Genomic DNA, 19815 nt, shown 5'->3' with positions numbered 1-19815 from the left:
GTGTTTTTATTCACAATCAGGTTTTTGGTTTGCTCAGTTCTGTGAGCATTTAAATATCGATTTATTGTGTTTTCAGGTCTGGACTGTGTAACATTGTACAGGTCAACTTCAGGTTCCTCAGGGGCAGACAGTCCAGTGTACAGCCTGAGCTCAGGTGAGTTTTTCTGAGTCATTTATCCCTTATTTCAAATGGAATCTGAGCAACAGCAATATATCAGCCTTTTAGCTTAGCATTAAAAAATGTATAGGGTGCTGGTTTAGCTCAGCTGAAAGAACAGGTGACCGTAAACATTATTTAAAACCAGGAAAAGGAAAATGTATGAAGACTGTTTTGTTATGTGTTAATGTCAAAAAGGTTGCTATATACTGATGAAGGTGTATTTTACTTTTATCCTCTAAAGTAATAATTGAATCTGGAGCACTGAAATCAAGTACTGGATGAGCTACACATTGCTACCTTTAAAAAAAAAATGTGTGTATATATATATATATATATATATATATGTATATAAAGACCATATATATATATATATATGTATACATATATATATACACACACACACATATATATATATATATATACACACACACACATATATATATATCTACAGTGCTTAACAAATGTATTAGACCACCCTAACCCTAACCAAAGTAAGGTTTATGCCACAGCTGCCCTAAATTAACAGCATTGGTAATAACCAAAATCATTTTTTATGTCTGCAATGGTTAATACACCAATATGTAGAAGCTCTATAACCGAAATTATATTTTTAATGCTAAAATATAATTATTATTGTTATCCATGAATTTTCAAATTTACTGATTTACAAAAAAACTGAAAAATAGTAAAGCACGTTAATATTTCTTGATTAATATGTCAAATTATAGTTATTTACTTGCATTCCTGAACAGAAAAATTAGTTTTAGTGGTTGAATGTTATGTGTGATTATTTTCTGACTTCTCAGAGAAGCCCAGTAAGCCAGCTCAAATTTGGGTGAATTCAGTTTAAAATTCCTCATTCCTGTTCAAAATGGTAAAACGTGGAGAGCTCACTGAAAATGAAAGAGTTCGTATTAAAGCACTTCATGATGCTGGATGGTCTTTGAGACAAATATGACATGTATATAGTCCCACAGGTGCATGTGTAAAGTTTGTATGGAGTATTTATAGGGAGTTAACATGGATTGTATATTAGAAATTTTATGCACAGTCCATTTCAGCAGCCTCACACAAGCTGTAAGAGTAATCAAACCCCAGCAGTCAATGAAGAGTTCAGACTCAGGACTGTTTTTTATTGTAGTTTAGATCATTAACTGAGTTTGGCTATTTATTTTAAATAACATTTATCTTGGGTCTGCAGAGTGCGAAATGGGTCAGAAAGACATGGCTGACCTGTCTGAGTGTGTCCTTCGCTACCTGAGAGACCTCCCATCACCTGTTATCCCCGCCTGTATCTACCCCCACCTTCAGTCTGCTGTCACCCTGCAGCAGCAGCAGCTCCTACAGCAGGCAGCAGGTATGTCTCTACAGGGACAGCACAATACTTTATTGACCCAAAACCCATTTATCCTAACAAGAATAAAGGCCATTTTTTACGTTCCTCTTTCTGATAACAGCTTATGGAAGAAAATTTTCAGAGGTTTAATCCTAGACTGTGTTCAGTATATTCAGTAGATTTCTAAAACACATGTAGTTATATTTTTATTAAATGTGTTATTTAAAAAAAGCATTCCAAGACAGCCTGACACTGTATTAAACTCAGCTTTCCAATTGTCTTTGTCTATCCATCTTTTGCTGATTTATTTATGATATAGTTACATTGTTGTCCCAAGATATTGCAGAGGAGAGCCTGAGAAGCTTGTGAGCACAAGCATCACGTGAGAAATAAGTGTCAGCTGCCAGAAATGGTTGAACTGAAAATCTGTATTGTTGGAAAATTAAATTCAGATGCCAAACAGCACTGATAATCATGGCAGAACTTTTGCACGAAAGTAAACGTACTACATGTGCAAACATTTGCTTTGCAAACTGAAACCAGAAACTGTTGTAATCAATAAAAAAAAAACAATGTCAGATTTGGCAAATGTTCCACAGTGATAAAAAACACATGAAATTTGAAGATGATAGACTTTAATTTGCAAAGCTGCCAGTATGTAGCATGTTCATTTGTGGTAAGGTTTTACTGTTTTTTTTTTTAAAGGTTTATTTTGGGCATTTTTGTGCCTTTATTGGATAGAGGAGGAAACAGGGAAGAGACATGCGGTGGGGGGCCTCAGGCTGGATTCGAGCCCGGGCTGTCCGCGTACATGTGGTATGCGCCTTAACCACTCGGCCACCTGCGCCCCAGGTTTTACTGGTTTTAAAGGGTTATACTGAGATAGTGGATGAAACTTTGCGTAAACCATAAAAAAACATTTGTCCTTGTTCAACTAAACATTAAGTAGATCAGTTAATAAAGGTCTTTGAAAAACAACTGCTAAAGTTGTATTGCATATTGCACTAGATCCAATATCACAAAGTAAAACTCAAATTCAGAAATGTCTTGAAATTTCTTCTTGGAAGAACTCATTCTTGTCCTTTGAGGTGTCCTGTGATTGTAATTGTGTTTTCTTAAGAAGTAATTTAGGGTTCAGCTGGATAGAAGCCAGTTGGTAATTGTTTTTCAGTGTAGACAAAAAGGAAATTTTTGCAGTAGAATGGCATTAAACCTAAAATGAGCTGTGTGCTGCTGATGTTTCAGGAGGAGAAAGGCACCTTTCATAGCTTCAGTCACTGTAATTTAAAAGACGTGCACGAGGCTCAGGGTGAGCCTTATAGGCAGCTGATCGAGGTCAGTCTCATGTCAACGTTGAGAAAACAGAGTGGAGTGTCAAGAGGATGAGCTCACTGAGGCATGTTAGAAATGCTGCTGCTGATTCCCCTCTGCACAAAGGACAACATCATTTCATTTCACATAGATACTCAACTTATTTACAGAGTCACGCATAGACCCATTTAACATTTTTGATTTTAATGACTCAACATAATCAAGTTAAAGTATATCACAAGCAGCACAAATCTCATATTTAATATCTTGATTCTTGCAGACGGTGCTGTTGCTGGCAGCCATGACAGAGAGCTCAGCCAGGTCCTGGAGAGCTCCACTTCTTTCCCTCTTCATCACCGTCTCACCCTGCAGTACCTCCTCACACACCTCGCCAAGGTCACTCAGGCACAGGCCAGCAATGGACTGGACACACATACGCTGGGGAAGATCTTTGGACCTCTGCTGATGAAGACAGGCCCGTCCACTCCTTGGTATGCGTTGGATAGTTGATTTTCTTTTGTGCAATATGACAACATGGTAGAGGGAGAGTTGAATAACAGTGTTTTGCATTGAAGCATGGTATTTCTGACATTAAGTTGAAATTTTATCAAATGTGCCAAACTGATAGTTCCAGGTTTATATTGCTAATCTTCAATGACTGATCTTCAGGTTGTCAGTGGATGATGAGTTACCAGCTCTTGTGGTGGAAAGGCTGCTGATCGAGAGAACTGCTGAGCGAGACCTCACTCCTCCTGGTTTGTACTGAACTTTGTTGGAGCAAAAACACATTTGTACTCTTATGCAGGAAAATATTGTTTGGTATAACACCTCTAAAAGGGATTTGTGTGCCATGAAGCACAACATGTGTACTCTTTTAGGTAGTTTCTAATTGTGTTTCAGAGACTTTTTCGCTAATCTATGCATATAAAAAGCCTTCAGTAGTAATCTTTTTGTGCTGAAGGGGTTGTTCGTGTGATTTTGTGTCTGATTCCAGTTCTTCCAGCAAAGCCAGTCAAGTCAAAAATGGGTCCATCAGCCATGACGGACACAAGCAGCCTCCTGAATGATGCTGAGTGGTACTGGGGAGAAATTTCAAGGTAACTTTGAATTAAAGGTCACCACTACTTGTTGATTTTGAATGGTGATCATATAGAAAGTATTCAGACCCCCCTCACCTTTTTTAATTCTGTTATGTAACATTCCAATGACACAGTTCATCATTTTCTCATTAATTTACCCCACAATGACAAAAGTGAACACAGAGTTTTTGACATTTTTGCAAATTTATGAAAAATAAAAAACTGAAATATCACATTGACATAAGTATTCAGGCCCTTTACAACAAAAATTGACTGGAGCCCACCTGTGGTAAATTAAATTGATTGGACATGATTTGGAAAGGCACACACCTCTCTATAGGCCTCACAGTTGATGATGCATATCAGAGCAAAAACCAAGCCATGAGGTCAGAGGAACTGTATGCAGAGCTCAGAGACAGGACTGTTGCAAGACACAGAAAAAGTGTCTGCTGCACTAACAGTTCCCAACAGCGTAGTGGTCTCCATAACTCTCAAATAGATGAAGTCTGGCAAAAACAGGACTTCCATGAGCTGGTTGCCCAGCCATACTGAGCAATCAGGGGAGATGGGCCTTAGTAAGAGAGAGGACAAAGAGCCTGATGGTCACTCTGACTGAGCTTCAGAGATCCTGTCTGGAGATTGGACAAAGTTGCAGGACAACAGTCACTGCAGCCCTCCACCAATCTGGGCTCATGGTAAAGTAGCCAGATGGAAGACTCCTCTCAGTGCAAAACAAATGAAAGACTGCTTGGAGTGTGCATAAAACTCCTCATGAAAGCCATGAATTTAAATGACTGGAGCATCAGGCTGCAATATATTTTATTTTTTAAGGGGTCTAAACATTTCCTGAATGCACTGTAAGTTAATTAAAAGAGAACCATTCGAACACAGACCAACTCAAAGTTCTTTACAGAGTTTAAAAAAACAGAGCCTTCAGAAATAAGACATGCCAATACAAATATTATCCTGTTAAACTATCTAATTCAAACAACACTGCTGCAACAGCTTGACTGTATGTATACTGTATATTTGTACTTATTCATATATTTGAAATACTGGATGAAAGATGTCCCTGATAGAGGAGAGTCACAGTGTTATAACTGCTTTGGTTAGTAGTAAGAGTAAATTTATATTATTTTGTGCAGAATTCTGCTTTGTTTTTAGTGAAACTCTTTACAGTATTATTATAATACTTTCTGACTTCAGTTGCCCATGTTCAAAAGCTGTGTTAAATAATGTGTATGATCTTATCTGCAGAGAGGAGGTGAATGAAAAGCTTCGAGACACTCCTGACGGCACCTTTCTAGTCCGGGATGCTTCCAGTAAACTGGAGGGCGAGTACACGCTCACCCTCAGGTAAAGCTACACCTGTACACTGTCTGCCACATTTGTTGGAATCAGTCAAATTGATATTCTAGAAATAAAAATGTAATATTCAGCACTGACAGACAGCCTCATAGCTTAGCACCTGTTTTACGTTTATGTTTGTCTCCCCCTGCAGGAAAGGAGGGAACAACAAGCTGATAAAAATTTACCACAGAGACGGGAGGTACGGCTTCTCGGAGCCTCTTACCTTCCTAACTGTAGTGGAGCTCATAAATCACTACCGCCATGAGTCCCTGGCACAATACAATGCCAAACTGGACACCAAGCTCCTGTACCCGGTCTCTAAATACCAACAGGTTAGTGAAGCTGTAGGTCATGTCAGAACATGTAATTATTTAACAATATAAGAACCTTACGATTTTCTGTTTCCATCATTACGAACCAAGCCAAAATTGACCTCTTTATTGGAGAATAACAATACAGTAAGTATCATTTTGGTGGTGATCTGCTGTTTCTGTTTTCCCTTGTCTCAGCTGGTGAAGGAGAACAGTATAGAGGAGGTGGGAGAGAAGCTGAAGGTCTATCACGAGCAGTATCAGGACAAGAGCCGCGAGTACGACTCGCTGTATGAGGAGTACACACGCACCTCACAGGTATGAGTTTAACAGAAGATAGGCTAAAGACATTTTTTTTTAAACTTTAATGTTTATTGATTTTTAGGGATACATGATATTGGATTTTTGCAGATGTTCGATATGCCAATATTTTAAAACTCATTTTGGCCAATACCAATATTTAATTACATTTTTTTCACTGTAAAAACGCCAATTCCATCCTGTACTACAAATATATATTTTTTGATATTGGGAGTCTATTTTTTTAGAAATTGACAAAACATTTGATTTTTATCAGAAATGAAGGATGTATGTTTTTTTTTTCAAATACAGCTGTACACTAATGAAAAAGTTGCAGTAATGTCTTTGGGTTACATGTACATTACATGCTACATGTATTTTTAACAGTACAGCAAAGTCATCTGCATCTTTGAGTACAATAAACAGCAGTAAAATAACCTGCTGACACTGAGCTCCACAGTGCAAAAAAGAAATAGCTTATAAATTTAGATTGATTCTCCTTATTACTCAGCCAGTTTGCAGGATGGCTCCCTGAGATACTCCTGACAGAGTGCTTTAAATAACAACAACAACAAAAAGACAGATTCTTAAATGCAAAAAATATAGCTGTAGCTCAGAGCTTAAATATGCTTTTAAATTTTTGAAATCATTATCATCATCATTAGCCAGCGGAAGCCCGTATAATCTACAATGCCGAAAGGCTCATTATCAAGAGCTATAAATTCAATGATTTTCTTTTTCAGCTCCTTACCTTTGGGTGGTCACTGCAGTATTTTTTAGCTTTGTCAAATGACTTAAGTAGAGGCTGTTGACGAGTTTTCCCTGGCACAAAGTTTTGTCATTCTTTATCGTAAGAAAGTCCTTGTAGTCATCAGGGTGACGTTTTTTTAGATGCCAAAAAAAAAGGCGTGTTGTTGTGCTCCTCCTTGCATCACATGTACTTTACAAGCGATGCAAACAGCTACTTTGCTGTCTTGTTCCCACACCTTAAATTTCTCCCACACAGCCAACATGTGGAGTTTGTTGTTGGCGCACGTCTGATGTAATCGTGTGCGCTTAATTACGACATCACATTATCAGCTGTACAGATGGGCGTACATTTTATTATCGGCCGATACGGATATACTGCCAAAAATATCTTGCATCCATATTGATTCTTGTTTAGGCATACTTGTCAGTATTATTTAAGTAAAATATCTTACTTTTTACAAGTCAGTAGTAAAGAAAATAAATAAAGTTAACAAACAGAACAGAAGAAAGGGGTTAAACAGCCATGGTTGCATGAGTCTGTTATCTTTAAAGGGAGCATACATATTGAATATCTTCAAGTTAATGCCAGTTCATAAGTTCTTCACAGTGATTCATAAATTGTCCATTTTTTCCATTTGCTTTCAAAGAAAGATTCTTTTACTCGTATATGTTGTCATTTTTTCCATCATATGTACTTCTCTTACAACCTCTAACCATTGTTGTACAGTAGGAGGATCAGATTTGTACCAATTTCTTGTCATTGCCTTCTTACTTGTTACCAATAATATCTTAGTTAAATATTTGTCATTATCAGTAACATAAGCATTTATATTTCCAAGGTACATTACTTTACATTCCTTTGGTATCACATATCCCAGATCATAACACAAGTAGCGTGTTAGATTTTTCCACCCAGACTCTCTCCATATCCTTGAATTTGTAGTGGCATGTTGTATTTCATACTTGTTTAACCATTCTTCTGTTGTAATTTCAATCTTCAGTTCTCTCGGCCACTTTCTTTAATCTACACAGTTGAAGAGTCTGCTAAAGTGTGGTATAGTGCAGAAATTATCTTTAATCTTTTGCCGTTGTACGTCTGTATTATTAAATCCAGCAGTCCATTCCTCTTCTTGAAGTTTTGTATTTCTTTCAAAAAATAATCCCTCAGATGGAGATATCTAAAAAAATCTCCATTCTCTAGTTCATATGTCTCCCTTAAATTTTGAAAACACATTATGCTGCCATTTTTGATTTATATACACATTGCTGTGGTCCTCTTTCTTTCTCAGTTTTTAAAGTTTTGGTCATATAAACCTGGCGTAAACCTGTTGTCATAGGTGAACCAGCTCAACAGTCTCACTCCATTTTCTGATTTAAGATGTTTAATTACATCAAACAAAATATTAAACGTGCTGAGTAGTATAGGATTCATTTTATCTTGAAATGATTTCAGTTGTTTCACTTGTTTAAAATGATTGTTATGATTTCCTAACTGGGACTGGACCGGGATGTCTGCTAAGGTCATCTGTATGTCCATCCACTTAGCTCTATGTTATTTATCACACTATTTGATAATTGGTCCAAGTTGTGCTGCATGATAATACTCTCTTAAATTTGGCAATGACATACCACCCTTATCCTTGTCTATCTGTAGTGTATGATATTTAGTTCGGGTTTTTTTACTATTCCATATAAATCTAGAGATCATTTTGTCCCAAACTTTAAACTTAGGCTAAAGACATTTTAATGTAAATAGTCACATGGATTGTCTTTATACTGACAATTGATGCTTTGTGAATTTCCACATCTTCCTGCTTTTTTCATTGTTGTACTGCTTTTATAAGTGCTTTCCTCTGTTCTGTTGATTTGAGTTTTTTTAACCTCTGCTGCTTTTGCAAAATTAATTCAGGAGCTTTCATTCACCTAAAACTTTAGGATTATTTAGGGAGGTTGACAACAATTATTCTGCATTGTAAAAATTATTATTGCTAGTTACAAATGTGGTAATAAAAAGAAGGAAAAACCAAAAATACCATCATATAGCCTGATTTGGGATATAAAGTCATCCAAGAATAATTGATATTGCATCACCAAAGCATGACACCACATGAACATGAAATTGTAAAAACTGGGGTGAGCAACTGTAGCAGCTGAAGATATGATAGAATAACAACTTAGTAGTGACCCTCTGCATTTTTGTCCTGCACAGGAACTTCAGATGAAACGTACTGCGATTGAAGCTTTCAATGAGACCATCAAGATCTTTGAGGAGCAGTTTGAGACTCAGGAGCGGTACAGCAGGGAGTCTTTGGAGCGATTTCAGCGGGAGGGCAATGAGAAAGAGATTCAAAAGTAAATTCATGTGCTTGAGTTTCTTTACTATATTTCATTCAACTGCAGTCAAATGTAATAAATGAATGTAATTTGTTATACTTGGTGAATAAAAGTGACTAGGTGGGCAGCCTTAGCATTTCATCACATTTCAGGCTCAGCATTAAAAACAACAAATATGATTGTTCTTTGTTTTTCTCTTGAATCAGGATTCAGAGTAACTCAGAGCGCTTGAAGTCTCGTGTGAAGGAGATCCACGACAGCAAGTGTAAGCTGGAGCAGGACTTGAGAGAGCAGGTGTCCGACAACAGAGAGATTGACAAGAAGATGAACAGCCTCAAGCCTGACCTGATGCAGCTACGCAAAATCAGAGATCAGTATTTGATGTAAGGAGAAACAAAAATTTACTCAATGCCTTAAATTTAGGAGGAATGTAGAATAAACGGTGTGTATAATTCTGTTCTGGCTTTGCAGATGGCTCACACAGAAGGGGACAAAGCAGAAGAAGATCAACGAATGGCTGGGCATAAAGAACGATGCTGATGAGTGAGTGTTTGACATCTGGCCGCGGTTTTTCTGCTATAAGATGTCTCTTGTTATAGTTCATGGTAAGAAGTTTGACTAAGCATCTGCTGCTTTACTTCCAGCTCCTACTCACTGGAGGAGGACGAGAGCTCTCCCCACCATGATGAGTGTACCTGGTATGTGGGCGACATCAAACGCACCCAAGCAGAGGAGATGCTGAGAGGCAAATGTGACGGCACCTTCCTCATCCGAGAGAGCCAATCACAGAAGGGCTCCTACGCCTGCTCTGTTGTGTAAGTGTTTCTTGAGTTTTTAAACTTGTTTTGGAGGAAAAAGCAGGCTTTTGTCACTGTTTTTAGTGTTTAATTGTCAATATTTCAGTAGTCAGCTTTAGTTCTGTAAACTTAAATTAAGAACCAAATGAAGAACAATGGTTCACAAGCAGGATACTAAAGAAGCCCCATAATATTCACTCAATGAACTGATTGCATTTGGACAGCACAAATTAATAAATATATCAGAAACATGCTGGAGTAAATACAAAAAATTTACAATTACATTATACCCCATAGGAAAGTTCAGAGTTTCATGCACAAAATGAACCCATCTATAACAGTACCAATTTCAAACCATAGGTCATCAACCACATTTGTACAAGGGCCACTTTTTACTTGGAAGACACTGAAGGGGCCGGACTTCCAAAAAACTAAATGTAACTAAATATTTTGGCCCAGTTAACATATAATTGTTAGTTCTTTTATTTTTTTCCTTCAAAATGTAAATTATTTTTTGCCTTTGGCAGTGAGATCTGTGCCAATCCCCTAAACTGCAGCTGCCACTAGGGGGCGATTGCAATTTTGGATATATATATTACTGGGGCTGGCATGTTGTCATTACTGGGTTCGATGCTAAAATGCTGTGTTGTGATTGGTGGGGAAACTGTCAGGAAACCAGTCTATTGTGGTTGATCTTTGACAGGAAAAACTGAACTCTCAAAGCGTATAAAGTGGGAAGTTGATATGAAAAACAGCTGCTTTAATCAAGAACAAATTCACGAGTATGTCTATCATGCATTATATTCACTAATATGGACTGATGGGTGGATTTCTGTAAAATTAAGCCAACATTGAAAGCCTATTGGGGTTCTCTGAAATAACAAACACTAAATACCACAACATATGTTTCCTCTGCACAATTTCTGATTTTAAAAATCTTGTGGGGGCCAGATGGGAAGCTGTGATGGTCCTGATGTGGCCCCTGGGCCTCCAGTTGATGATCACTGGTATATGCAATCAAATACACTGTTACAATAACCAGTTAAAAGGAACTAACAAAAAATGATACAAGTGAGAATGTTCAAGACAGGTCACTATATAGGGAATAGCTAGGCAGAAATGGTTGTGCGTTTTCACTTTGCTGAAACACAGTTCAAAATAGATCTGTCAAAATCTATCAAGTTTTGAGCTCTTTCTTTTCCAGCCAGTATCTCTCTTGTAAAGCTATTTTTGGCTGAACGCTGAGGTCAGCCCTACATATGGCTCTGTTCGTATACTGACTGACTGACTGACTGACTGACTGACTGACTGAGTGAACCTACTTCCAAAGCCCTAACAAAACAGAGTTGCGTTTGCTTGGACTGAATGCTGTGGCTAATGGCTGCCTCCACTGTGTTATCTAGAGCCATACATACAGGATTGCGCTATGGGCGGGGTTTAGGGGGGCTAAAAGCCCTCTAATGGCTGCCTCCACTGCTCTAAATATCTCAGATATAGCTTTAGCCTCTGTTGCACCAGAACTGGGCCACATTTCTGTATGACAAAGAATAAAACAACCATATAACCTTTTCATGTTGGGAAAGATGTTTTCACTCCTCTGCTGACCTGCTTTGGCATGATTATGTGATAGTTGAGGGGGAAAAAGGTAACTTCTTGTGTGAATGGTTGTGTGTGCTGGCTGCTCATGTAGCGATTAGCTCTGACTAAGTCACAGCAGCACTTAGTCAAAACTGGACATTTCTTTATTAAAACAAGTGAAGGCAGCAACACTAAAAGCTTTCTGTAACAGAAATGGTGTTTTTGCTCTTCTGCCAACCCGTTACAGCGTGACTGTGTGATAGGTAAAGGGGGAAAGGGTTGCTTGTTGTGCTGTATACAGCGGCTGCTAGCTGAAAGTTAGCTTGACCTTAGCCGGACCAACACATTCTTTCATCACAGTTAGTGCTGAGAGCAACACAGAAGCTTTCTGCGGCAGAAAATGATGTTCTCGCTCTACTCCCAGTCTGTTTCGGCATGGCTTTCAGATCATGGTGGTGGGCTTGTCCCGTATTGTTCGCCGTTAGCTGTTGGCTTGGATGTCGCTGAGCTTTATTAAGAGGAGAGACAGAGAGAGAGGACAGCATGTAGCTACATACATTTAAGTAGCCACAATAAATTTAGCTCCCAAAAAATAACAATAATGACAACATCATTCTGCCAGTCATACATTTCAACAGGCATCCCAGATGGCTGCAGTGAGCCATATACTTGGTTTCTACCTGTTCTTTTTAATTTCACTTTGTAACTTTTTCCCGTGGAATAAAACAGATATAAATGACTTCTTTATCTGGTACAACTACAGTGCAAGAGCAATGTCCTTTCAGACACCATTGAAAAATGAAACAAGTCTTTCAGTTCAATTAAATTCACATTTCTTGCTTAGATACATAGTTACACTTCATGCAGTTGTTGCACAAAATGTAACTATGCATTGCACTGCAATGCAATGTAAAATGCATGTGTAAAATATACATTTTGTTCTTCTTTCCAGTGTGGAGGGCGACACCAAGCACTGTGTCATCTACAAGACAGCCACAGGTTATGGATTTGCAGAACCCTACAACCTGTACTCATCCCTCAAAGACCTGGTGCTCCACTACAAAAACGTCTCCTTGGTCCAACACAACGACCAGCTGAATGTAAATCTAGCCTACCCAGTCCTGGCCCGCTCCCAGAACCAGCACCCTAGATGAATTTGCCCACCAGCAGTGTAGGACACCAACAGGGTCGGGAAAAAATCGTTCCTTCATATGCATTGTGGACAAAAATGAACCTTTGAACAATGTTTGTTCTTGTTTAAGTGGTGATTAAAAATAGACTCAGACAGCCACAATTTACAATTCATACGCTCTTTTGGCTGGAGGCTGGTGCTTCTTTCCTGCACAGACCCAGTCCAAGAAAGTGCACTCCCTGCTAACAGCATGGCTTCAAAATAAGCACAGTACTACCAGAAACAGTGCACTGTACAGTTGGCCTGGCTGAGACAGCGATCATTAATGTGTCGCATTAGCTAGCCATGACTGTACAGTACGAGACATGAAAATACCTTTGATACAGAGGGGAAAAAACAGACTAATTGAGTTTAAAGAAGACATAATAAGCACACAAAATGCTGTTGTTTTTTTAAATATGATCATAGAGAAGAAACCAGATGGCAGGATTAGGGGAAAACTTGCAGGAGGCACTTTTTTGTTTTATTGCCTTGAAGATGCGATAACTGTCCATAGACAAAGGCCCAATCTGTCATCCCCAGACTGCCTGCAAACTCTCTGTCGACAAAAGCCTGAGCTGTCATCTGCTGATAGGACTGGCTTGGCTGAACCAGGCTGCTGGCTTCACACCTAAAGGAGGCTGAAAAACCGTGGACCGGGCGGGTGTTGTCACTGGAGTTGGGGCGGCTGGGCTTGGGATGGATGTTTTTTGGGTTATATCTTTTTTTTCTTTTTAAAGATTGAGTTTAAAGCTTGCTGAAGTGCCATAGAAATAGCTTTGAATGACCACAAGCCTGTGTCTCTAGAACAAGGAGAGGGCACGCCGAGGTTGAAAAAAAGAAGGAGGGACTGAACGGCTGTTGACATAGACAGAGCTACAGCTTTAACGTATACATACATATAGGTCTATTTTTATGAAATTATCTCTATTTCCAACTGCTTTGGCATGTTGCTTTCTCTCAGCGGGCCTCTTTTTGAACTGACGAGGTACAACATACAGTAAATACTGTATACCAGGACAGATATGCACGGTACACATTTGGTTTATTGTGAATAGAGAGTCTTTTCTCAATCACAATTCACCAGACAGAGAGGTACACTGATAAATGCAGTTCCTCTTTATTTCTTCTGAATGAAGTTATGGAAAGACTCCTGCATCAAACGTCCCTTTGTTTCAAGCTTCCTTCTTTTATCATCCTCTTTTAAAGTGTAGCACCTGTAGCCATTGACTTAAGGCATAACTGTTAGTGCTCGTCTCACGTGTCTCATTTTTATATGCTAAAGACACTTGTAGAGCATCAGTCTATGTGATTATTGTATCTTTGGTACTGTATTTGCCTTGTCTTTTAGATTAGACTGTTTTAGCGGTACTTTGTCCTCGCAGATGTTTATTGTTGTTTATTTTTTAAATGCAGATTTTACTCATGGTACTTCCTGCTACTCGCTCTTGCGCTCGACTGTTCATTTCATCACAAGCTTGACTCTCAGAGCTGTAGTTGTACAAAAAAGAAAGCAGTAATATAACACATGTACAGTATATTTCAGACACACATGCAGTCAGTGTATGTGACTTTATACAGTTTCATCGCTGTGTTTTCTTTGTTTTGTTTGAATATTTGCTATGCTCTTAGATTCAGTTTAAGGATGCACAGTATCCAGCTAATGTGAGCCAAATGAAGGATGTCTTTTCATGTAGCAAGAAAGAAAAGAAAAAAAGAACTGGTCCTTTTGCCATATATAGCGTGGCCTCTGTGGTCCGAGAGATTATCTAGTAGAGGACGCATGGAGTCCTTCATTTGGGTTGTTATTCTGTTTGTACTAGGCTCCAGTGGTTTATAATTGTGCTTTTTGTTGCGTATACAGTATGATGTGTGGTAGTACAGCACTATGCATAACGCAGTCGCATGTGGATTATTCGTTTCAAAGTACTTGTGGTCACTTCTTTCATCTTTTCTGTGCCGTATTTCCCTCATGTTTCTGTAGCCTGAGGTAAAGATTGTACCATCTTAATTCTTCGTCACTTTCAAAGCACAGTTCATTTGTCTTAGGAGTTATTCAGTTATTCTCGAGTGCTTGTTAAAAATGAAATTAAAGCTCCTGTGAAGAGTTAAGATTTATTTCTTAAATGGATTGAAATTGACACTGATGCCTCTTTATGAGCTGCAAAAGCAAATTAGCCTATCAGCAGAAAGATTGACTACTTCTATTTTAGAATTTTCAGTGTCTGAAAGTGTTGGCGCAGGGTAGGTTTCAGACAAATTTGATTACCTGCATGCTGCTAAAACAGCCAATTTTCCATATCGGAGATCTGCAGAAAGTGATTCATTTGACTGTTAGAAAAAAAAAAATTTAATAAACATATAAACAGCAAAGATATAAGAAATGCTGTTTTTTCCACAAGGGGGTACAAAATTCATCTTAAACTAAAAGCCCCTCACAGGAGATTTAAATTTGAGCCTCATCTTTTATTATTTGAGAATGAATGAACTCTAAAATCAGCTTTCTTACAGTAGACTCAGATTGCCAAAAAGAAACGAAGTTTTTTTGTAGAAAGGTTACGAAGAGTCCAAACAAAACAGGAAGTTTTAAAAAAGTAGTTCACAGTTTCTAAAAGATGCACATATGAATATTTGGGTTTATTTTTGATGAATTATGTCAAAATCAAACCTGCTTTTTAACTTCTAAAACTAAATTCAGGTTGCAGCATTTTCAAAAGTGAACCACCCCGATATCAAACCTAACTCCATCTAAAATCTTTCAATCAAGACTTGGGTTTGATTTCTGTCAGGACGAATCAATTGTACTGTACTTTGCACAGTTCTTGGTGTGTAAAAAATCCAAGAATGAAAGCCGAAGTGACGGCGCTGCTTCTGATCAGAGGGCTATAAAAAGTGTGAGTGAGAAAGATTAGAAGTGCCTTCAGTCGTCGTGTGAGCTCGTCTTCTATAAGACTGTGCCGCCACCACATGCTGTGCTTCTTTTTCACACATTTGCCATTTATCAAAAAACTAAGGGTACCTGGTTATTGTTGTGTGTGTGTTTGTGTGTGATAGAGGAGCATGATGTAGATACGAGTGACAGATTTTAGTTGTGCCTCTTTGTTGTTACATCTCTAGTTGTTACATATTCCTTCTTTCTCTGGTGGGGGCTGTACAGTAGCTTTGGTGCTCTCTCACGGTGCACCAAAACTAGATTTCTTTGTTGTTTTTTTATTATAATTATTTGTCTGATTATATTTTGAATAAAACTCAGATAAGATAGAAATGTGAACCATAACACATCCGTAGCCCAGCCCAGTTGTTTGAAGCTCATCTGATAAGCTCTCAAGTGAATGCATGCAGCATTTCTCAGTGTTTTTTTTTTTCTGGTTGAGTCATCCACCGCTGCTCACACATCAATTATCCTCCAGTTTGTTGGACCAACACTTCTGTGACTGCACTTTTATTTCTGTTCCACACACTTTAAGTAGTGTGTCTAACACCCAACAACCATAAACTCACAGACAGTGGTGAAGTTCAGTTGTCAATAACGTTTTTAGTTGATCTTTCCATACAATACAATTCGAGGGATTGACATACTTCTTTATCTTGTGTACAGTATATGCTTTTGTTGTTTTTACAGTCAACAAGTCACGTAATTTTGATGCTTTTGACTGATTGTAATGTTTTCAATGTAGAATTAGTGTGACTTTATGGGCTGTACAAACTGTAATACTTTCAAACCGTGTTTAAGAAGAGCTGCTGGCTCGTTATGCAATCTGTGTCCACACAGCAATAATTGTCCAACTCAACAAGACAAGCAAGACCATATTTCCTAAAGGTCGTTTTGCAGGAGCATGTTTCTCTTACCATTATTGCTGTCTAAACATTCAAAACTTTGGTATTGTGAAATTTCAATCTGGAGAGCTTTTCTTTGAAACTGTTGGTCTCGACCCATTCGTTGAGAACAACTGTCTTAATACATGTAGCTCTAAGGCTCTGCATGTGAAAGTAGGAACAAAATGCACAGCTAGCAGTGATTGAAAACTTTGTCTTTCTAGGCTGGTTTGGCTAAACAAGACAGCTGTAAACATAATTTAGAAGACACTTTATTGCAAATTCTTGCCATTTCAACAAGATAGTTGCAGCTTTTCCCACATCCGTTCTCCTGAATAGTTCATGATCTAGGTTGTTCTGCCTCATTTTGAAAGTTTTGCTTGAATGAAACTGGGAAGAATAAACAGCATCTCTTGTTAAGATGGACATTTTTGCAGTGTAGGTACACACTCCCATCTGCCATATATGCCATGTTAATCACAGATGTTTTAAAGCTGGAAGCAATGCAACTTCAGTAGCAATGAAACCTGGTCAGGCAGTGAGACGGGATGAAGACTTTATTTTTTACGCTTTGACTTGGAGTTCAGACTGAAATCTCACATGTGGCAGACGTTCCTCTGACTCTCAAAGCTTTCATCCTGCTCATTTATCAGATATGCATTTGTGTCAGAGCTTCTTGGAAAGCTTTTCTATTTGACAAAAGATCACTCAAGATATTGAATATTTTTTCATCAGCTTTGGTACACTGTAAATGATATTTCTTGAAACGGCCTCACACAGGAAGCACATCTTTCACAAAGAAAAACACGTATATTTGGTGTCTAGAAGAATGATAGAGAATAAATATTTTGAAATATATACTTAGATATCTATATTTTTGGATGATGTTGCTCTGATTTGGATTGTGCTTGAAACAAATCAGACAGAGGCTTTGATGTGACATGATCTTTTGACTTGCTCCGTGGCTGCTTTATGTTCTAGCAGTTCTTGAAAAGTGAGCATTTTTACTAATCAGCTGCAGCAAGCTTCATTAAAACGTCTCGGTTACAGTCGACGGACGGACGTGTAATCTTTTCAGCATGATTATCAGGTGCATTCAGAGGATGAAGCAAGCTTATGTACATGTGTTAATATTTACAGAGCTGAGTCTATATGTTAAATGCAGTCTTGGCTGCTTTGCATTTATTAAATATTAGAGTTTTTTGCTTTTTTTTGTTGTGAACGTAAAAGTCTGATTTGTCATTTGGAAGATTTTTTGTGAGTAGATGGAGTGTTTAAGTCGCACCACAAAAGACACACTTAGGATGCTGCCACAGAGATCTGACACTATTCTGTAACAGAGTGAACCATCTTACCACTGTTTTTTCTTATTGTAGATCTCTGTGGTTGCTGAATGGTTGTTATTAGAGAATAAAAGTACACGGTTAGACAATTCATTATCACTCCTTCACACAGAACAATGATGGCATTAGAAAGTGTTCTTTTATGGTGCCTGAGTATTTTTTTTATTTGGCTTTTTTTAAAGCTCATAGATTTGTTTGTCCCAGTGTTGGTTATTTTTTGTTTGTTTTGTTCATTTCTGTTAATGATAACCTTACAGAGCCTATAAAGAAAAAATAAGCTAGCTTGAAATTGTTTCCTCCATACAGAAAAAAGAAACACAAATGTTTACAAAATGTAATTAACCAAATAGTAAATATGCGTTTGAGAATCAGTCTGTCTGTCCCTCAAAGTGGTCGCGATAGATTGATTTATATTTCATGATTTTCTGTCATTTTAAACTTGAAAATGTTATGACTGCTTGTTCTTTTTTTTCTGTTTGCTTCCTTTTTGAAAAAAAAAATGAGAACAGTGCTCCCTCAGTTTCAAAACTACACAATGTCTTTCTTCTCCAGCTGACTACTTCACCTGTCACTGAGCCTGATCTTTTGCTGTTTATTTCATCTACGCTTTCACATTTCCTAGGTGTTTCCCTTTGTATGGACTTAGCTCAAAGAAATTACAGCAGGTGGTGCTCACATGGCGAGACTTATAGCTACACATGCTTCTTGTGAACATGCTTGCGTTCACATTTAGAACAACAATAGAGTCTAGCTGTGAAAAGGCACACTACTCTTGACTTTGCACTACAAACCCAATAAAAAGTGTAATCAAAAGCTGTATAGGTTGATGACACAGTGCCTATAAAAAGTATTCACCCCCTTGGGTGTTTTCCCCTTTTAGTGATTTTATAAATCAGTCATGGTCAATATAATTTGGAATTTTTGACAAGAAAAATAGTCTTTAATGTCAAAGGGAAAACAAAGTTCTACAAAGACATGTCAATTAAATAAAAATATGTAAGGTAAAAGAAGTGAGGGCATCTGCCTGCAAGTCAGTATTTAGTAGATGCACCTTTGGCTTCATAGCACTGAGTCTGTGTGGATAAGTATGCTTTCTGCATACTGAAATTTTATTTTATTCTTCTTTGCAAAACTGCTCGAGCTCTGTCAGGTTGCACAGGGATCAGGTGTGAACAGCCCCTCTAAAGTTCAGACACAAATTCTCTATTGGATTGAGGTCTTGGCATTGACTTGGCCACTCCAGAACATTCACCTTGTCTGAATAAGATTTTCCTATATTTTGCCACATTCATTTTACCCTCTACCTGTACAAGCCTTCCAGGGCTGGCTGCTGAGAAGCATCCCCACAGCATGATGCTGCCACCACTGTGCTGTTCAATAGGGATGGTGTGTTTGTGGTGATGTGCAGAGTTTGTGTCCACCAAACATGATGTCTTATCTGATGGCCAAAAAGGCACTATTTTGGTCTCATCAGACCAAAGAACTTTATTCCACTTGACCATGGAGTCTCCCACATGCCTTTTGGCAAACTCTAGTCAAGATTTAATACAAGTGTTCTAATGGTAGGCAGGAATACTGATCAACCAGTGACTGGACCTTCCAGACACAGGTGTCTTTATACTACAATCACTTGAGACACATTTACTGCACTTAGGTGGTACCCATTTCACTATTTGTGAGACTACTAGCACCAACTGGCTGGGACTCTTTTGAATTAGGTCAGTCACTTTAAAGGACTTGCATATTTATGCAGTCACTTAATTTACATTACATATTTTTTGTTTAAATGACATTACTTGAAATCTGTTTTCATTTGTACATTGAAGAGTTTTTATTGTAAAATCTTTCTGTCAAAAAAGCCAAATTATATTGACCATGATTTTGATAGGGTAAAACATCCAAGGAGGTGAATACTTTTTATAGGCACTGTAAGATTCTGGCCAAAGTGTTTCCACTATAGTCTCAGCTTTTGCGTAATTTCCCTTAAAAATTAAGAAGTTGTTCCCAACCCTGCACTTTCACATCCTTTCAGCATTTATTTAATACTGTGGCATCTTCACTTCTCAGTCTTGACCAATGTTAATTTGTCGACTAAAAATATGACTAAAAATGTTTCTTGACAGCCTTTTTTTCCATGACAAAAACTAGACTAAGACTTACCAAAAATAGATCTTTGATG

General features: G+C 38.0%; 1 protein-coding gene across 3 annotated transcripts in view; it reads left to right on the top strand.

The window, feature by feature from the left end:
* pik3r2 (phosphoinositide-3-kinase, regulatory subunit 2 (beta)) overlaps positions 1 to 18785 on the top strand; it is a 59432-nt gene extending 40647 nt beyond the window's left edge. For all 3 annotated transcript variants that reach the window (XM_041802709.1, XM_041802708.1, XM_041802710.1), the window contains exons 4-16: positions 77 to 154; positions 1362 to 1517; positions 3088 to 3298; positions 3477 to 3562; positions 3802 to 3904; positions 5144 to 5242; positions 5388 to 5568; positions 5746 to 5865; positions 8807 to 8949; positions 9138 to 9314; positions 9403 to 9474; positions 9576 to 9746; positions 12259 to 18785. In XM_041802709.1, coding sequence (XP_041658643.1) covers positions 77 to 154; positions 1362 to 1517; positions 3088 to 3298; positions 3477 to 3562; positions 3802 to 3904; positions 5144 to 5242; positions 5388 to 5568; positions 5746 to 5865; positions 8807 to 8949; positions 9138 to 9314; positions 9403 to 9474; positions 9576 to 9746; positions 12259 to 12460 — 1799 coding nt within the window. In that variant the 3' untranslated portion in view covers positions 12461 to 18785. The remainder of the gene's footprint in view (positions 1 to 76; positions 155 to 1361; positions 1518 to 3087; positions 3299 to 3476; positions 3563 to 3801; positions 3905 to 5143; positions 5243 to 5387; positions 5569 to 5745; positions 5866 to 8806; positions 8950 to 9137; positions 9315 to 9402; positions 9475 to 9575; positions 9747 to 12258) is intronic.
* Positions 18786 to 19815: the final 1030 nt, after the last annotated feature.

This window comes from Cheilinus undulatus, linkage group 13 (genome assembly GCF_018320785.1).
Source record: "Cheilinus undulatus linkage group 13, ASM1832078v1, whole genome shotgun sequence".
Lineage (NCBI taxonomy): Eukaryota > Metazoa > Chordata > Actinopteri > Labriformes > Labridae > Cheilinus > Cheilinus undulatus.
Note: the sequence above shows the minus strand (reverse complement) of the source record. Positions and strands in the feature narration are given on the sequence as shown.